The sequence below is a fragment of the Berghia stephanieae genome, chromosome 12 (genome assembly GCF_034508935.2).
Source record: "Berghia stephanieae isolate SIO BIC M18660-M18661 chromosome 12, UCSD_Bste_1.3, whole genome shotgun sequence".
NCBI classification, from domain to species: Eukaryota; Metazoa; Mollusca; class Gastropoda; order Nudibranchia; family Aeolidiidae; genus Berghia; species Berghia stephanieae.
In genome coordinates this window covers 28,507,676-28,512,675 of record NC_088371.1, presented here as the reverse complement: position 1 = coordinate 28,512,675, position 5,000 = coordinate 28,507,676, and the positions used below count along the sequence as shown (strand labels likewise).

The 5,000-nt window shown below is 37.1% G+C and overlaps 1 protein-coding gene across 3 annotated transcripts in view; it reads right to left on the bottom strand.

Annotated features, from left to right (window-relative positions):
- Positions 1-5,000, bottom strand: part of LOC144958215 (uncharacterized) — a 166,655-nt gene that overhangs the window by 17,290 nt on the left and 144,365 nt on the right. For all 3 annotated transcript variants that reach the window (XM_078890025.1, XM_078890024.1, XM_078890023.1), the window contains 3 exons: positions 3,021-3,230; positions 1,925-2,163; positions 232-352 (listed from right to left, as the gene is read on the bottom strand). In XM_078890025.1, the coding sequence (XP_078746151.1) occupies positions 232-352; positions 1,925-2,163; positions 3,021-3,230 (570 nt within the window). The remainder of the gene's footprint in view (positions 1-231; positions 353-1,924; positions 2,164-3,020; positions 3,231-5,000) is intronic.

Genomic DNA, 5,000 nt, shown 5'->3' with positions numbered 1-5,000 from the left:
TACCCTTTTATGCTCGTTGGAGAAGTATTTAATAAGGCCGGTGATGGAGATAATGGCATCCTCCATTGTTCCGATAGTTTAGAATCAGTTACTATGCGCCATTACGAGGGAAGTGACGTCACGATTGTTGAACCCTATTATTCTCTGTCTGCGGTGCCTGACAATGTGTCAAACACAAAAGTTCACATTTTAATCACACATCAGTGTCTGTCCCTTAATGTGTTCCCATACCTCGGTGTATATTTTCTTGTTCTTTCTTCACCTTGGCCTTCCTGGCTTCAGTAGCACCGTCCATTGTGCTGCTGACTATGCTGCTACTGCCAGCTTCCTTGGATGTCGTGCTGATGTGTTGCTGAAAAAATATTTTAAAAATATAAATGAACCCACTCCTCACCAACTACAGGAAAATCGTCACATTCGTTACGATGCAACCAACAACTTTCTCATCTGATTATTCTTGTTTCTCATAAACTTTGAAGAAATTGTGTTTATTAGAGCCATAAAAACGTGATACTGTATTGTAGAGCTCATTTTGCTGAACAATATTATTATGCATAGAATGTACTTGTTAATCTTCTGTTTGAGTAAGAAAAATCTATTTTTGTGTTGGGTGGTAAGGAGGGGGTTAAAATAATAAAATTCCCTTTATTCATCCCCAAGGGGAATTTTGTCTTTAGGGTCTACTCCAAGGGAAGATTGGAATAGCCCAGGCGTCAGCCGCAGTGCAGCGCCGCAAAGTGAGTTAGGGCGAGGTGACTTGCTCAAGGCCACACGACGAGGCGGGTAGTCGAGCTTGGTACCTTTTGGGTAAGATGCAAAGACCGTACCGCTGAGCCATGTTAAAGAACAAGAAGAAAAACAAAAGGCATCCATGAAATAAATTGAAATGTAAATTTTATTTTAAGCATCAATTGACACAAGAATTTCCTTAGATTTGTGAGAATTTGGTGTTAAATATGATAAAATTATAGACCGAATGAGAATATCTCAATATCTCAAAATGGGAAGTTTCAGAAAACCACTCTTCATATATATATGTGTGACCTCGATGCAAATAATATATTATGCTAGTTTGATTTTAGAAATCAAGTAGGGGCTTGATTTAACATTGTTGCAATGGACAATATTTTGCAGGTCTGAAATCCGAACATCCTTATGGGCCTAGTTTAACATTGTTGTAATGTACAATATTTTGCTTCATTTTCTTTTTTTTTTTTTTTTTAATTTTTTTTTTTTTTTTTGGAGTTTTCCATGACAACACTGAGCCCATAATGAATTGAGTTATCAGACCTGCAAATAAGTGCATGCACGTCGATTTGTTGAGACCAATAAAATTGATATCGGATTTCGATTTTTAAAATATATATTTACCCCCCCCCCCCCCCCCCCCACCCCACCCCTCTCCACAATGGCTTATGAATGGCTTATTCAAATGTCACATTTTCCCTAGCCGCTCACTTTACGGGTTTGCACTGCGGCAGACGCCTGGGTTATTTCTGCTTGTCCCCCATTGGGGAAAAAACCACAGGAAAAAATTTCGACTCGGACATAAAGAAGGGAAATTTCATTTTTATTTACTTATCTATTTTATAATAAAGTCGTCCTAAAGCGACATTAGGCCAATGGAGCCGGAGTTTATCCCGGTTTTTATAGCGTGAAACGGATAATAGAATTTTTTTGCTATCCTTTGGTTAGGACGCTATTCTATCGCAAAATACTTTCCGCCAAATCTAACAGACTCAGCAACCCATTCACGTCTTGGTGGAGAGGGGGGTCAGAAAAAAATCTCGACGGCACCCAGGATCGATCTTGGTCCCTTTGCGTGTGAAGCGAGTGCTTTACCAACTGAGCTATAGGAACCCCCCCCCCCCCCCGCCCCCCCTATTTTATAATAAACCCAACATTTTAAAATGGGGTCACTAACCTCTCTACTGCCTGCCATCTGACTCTCCACACCTTTGTGGCCCCCCATGGGAAGGGAACCTTGCATCCCTGGGGGCAGCATCTGTCCCGGTAATGTGACGGGGTGCCCCCCTCCTTGGCGCGCCAACATCGGATGGAAGTGCGGGGCGTACAGGAAGTTTGGTGGCACCATGGGATTCTGTCTGTAGTAGGGATTGGTTGGCAGGAGGGGGTGGGCGGGGCTTGCTGTGCCAACCGAGGCTGTGGATTGGATAATATTATTATTATTTTAAAAAAAAACAACAAAAAAACAAAAACAAACAACAAAACCTTAAACTTTTATATAATGCAATATCCACTAAATGTGCTCAAACAAAGCGCTTTACAAGGGGTCCCTGACCAACAGCAACATGTAGCCTAACATGTAGAGAGAGAAAGACAAAGAGAGAGAGAGAGAGAGAGAGAGAGAGAGAGAGAGAGAGAGAGAATTTATGAAATCCTGCAATTCCCGTGACAATGATCTGTCTACATACTGAGATTCTCATCTAGGTGGGGACGATATTTAAAAACATTCAACTAATCCACTTTTATCACTCCCCCGCCCCCTTTTTGTCTTTTTTTTTTTTTTTTACAAACTGTTGACTTATTGCACTTAGCATATTTTAGTATTTTAGTCAACATTAACTCTCTCCTTGCCAGCCATTTTCAGGATTTTCCCCAAAACTTACCCAACGAACATAAAAATATATTTTTTACCACTCAATCACAATAGCAGTAAAGTTCTAGCGTAAATAATGTCTTTAGCAAACATGTTCTACTATACAACACACTGTTCATTTTCTTTAAATTTTATGATGTACAAAAGAAACTTGAATAAGAAAAATGTTGGTTGTATCGTAACGAACGTGACGATTTTCCTATAGTTGGTGAGGCGAAGAGAGTTAACATAATATTATATGTTGGTCCTCAAAGTATGAAGAAATCATACTGGTTGGAAAGAGTGAAAATGGAGTGGCTTCATTTGGGAACAATACAGACAATGGACATTGCTAGTAGTTTCATGATCACCGGCTTCAGGCAGCCCCTACGGTATTTTACTGGTTGTAAAGCCTGCTTACCTGCCGATAAATGGCCATAGGACCCGCTCGCCGCACTGGAGCTGCGGGAATTGTGTTGCAGGAAGGACGCCAGTTGTAACGATCCCTCTGAACTCCTGGTCAGGCTTTGAATGTCGAGGTAGTCCGAGATGGGCGAGTGGGATAAGGTTCGTTTGCGACTCTTGCTGCCTACACCTACGACACTGGCACGTGGGCTGTTTAGTCTGGAACCTGGTGGGGTTTGGTGAAGTAAAATGATGGAATAAAAAGCTGTCTATTTGATACAGTAGAGTATATTGCTTGTTGAAACCTTGACACTAAAACTATCTTGACTTAAAGAGGATATCTATAATTATCATTATTATTTATTATTATTATTATTATTATTATTATTATTATTATATTATTATTATTATTATTATTATTATTATTATTATTATTATTATTATTATTACTATTATTATTAATTAATAATAATAATAATAAATATAATTATTATTATTTTTTAGTTGTAGTAGTAGTGTTATCATTATTATTATTATTATTATTATTATTATTATATTATTATTATTATTATTATTATTATTATTATTATTATTATTATTATTATTATTATTATTATTATTATTATTATTATTATTATTATTATTATTATTATTATTATTATTACATAATAATATAATAATATAATGAACTTATATAGCGCCTAGTTCCAATTTAGAATTGCTCACTGGCGCTTTACATCAACACATCATGTATGATATAAAAATATAGAACTGGCATGTTTAAAACCACACAAATTCGATGACAACATAATATATTATAATACAATACATACTAAGAGTCCAAATTATATGCCCTACAGAAAAGCTCAGTTTTTAACCGTTTTCTAAAGATAAGTGGATTTTCACTATTTTTAGTTTCAATATTGATGGAGTTCCACAGTCGGGGGGCATGGTGGTCAAAGGATTTCTCATGAAAAACTAACGATTTTGGGGGTTCCCTTAGGATATTTAAATTAGCAGATCTTAAATTTCGACTGGGTTCATAAAGGTGGATAAGTTCCTGAAGGTAAACAGGAGCAGAATTGTTTAAGCAATTGAAAACATGGGTGAGTATTTTAAATTCAATTCTAAACTTTACAGGTAGCAAGTGTAGGTCCTCTAAAATGGGGGTTATATGCTCGCGCTTTTTTGATAACGTTACCAATCGAGCTGCTTTGTTCTGTATCTTTTGGAGTCGATTAATGACATTATTATCACAACCATAGAGCAAGCTATTGCAATAATCAAGGCGGGTAAGAATCAAAGAGACCACAAGCAGTTTAGTAGTATCAATATCAAGAAGCCTTCTAATAGCACCAATAGATCTAAGATAAAGATTGCAGGATCTAGTTACATTAGTGACATGGCCAGACATGTTTAATTTAGTATCGAATAAAACTCCTAAGTTGCTCACAGGTTCTTTAGTGATGGGAATTACACAATCAGAAAGATTCAGGTTAAGCGTGGAAAGGTCCACGAGGCCCCGTCTTATAATTTGCAACACCTCTGTTTTGTTTTCATTTAACCTGAGTTTATTGCAACACATCCAGTCACTAATCTCAGAGATACAATTTTCTATATCCGTTATAACATTGAGATGATTGTCGATATTAATGGGAAACAGTAATTGGGTGTCGTCTGCGTAAAAATGGTACTTAATAAAATATTTTGAGATGATGTCTAATGGTCTGATATAGAGGGTGAATAAAGAGGGTCCCAGAACTGAACCCTGTGGTACACCAAAAGATAGGGGACAAGGAGAAGAGAAGTCATGTCGATTTACAGACACTGATTGAATTCTGTCAGAGAGGTAAGAAGAAAACCAGTCAAGAACAGTACCCCCAAATCCGTATAGTGTCTTAAGTCTGTCAATTAAAAGAGTATGGTCTATTGTATCAAAAGCAGCACTAAGGTCGAGTAGTATGATAATAACATCATCATTTTTCCGACATAAATG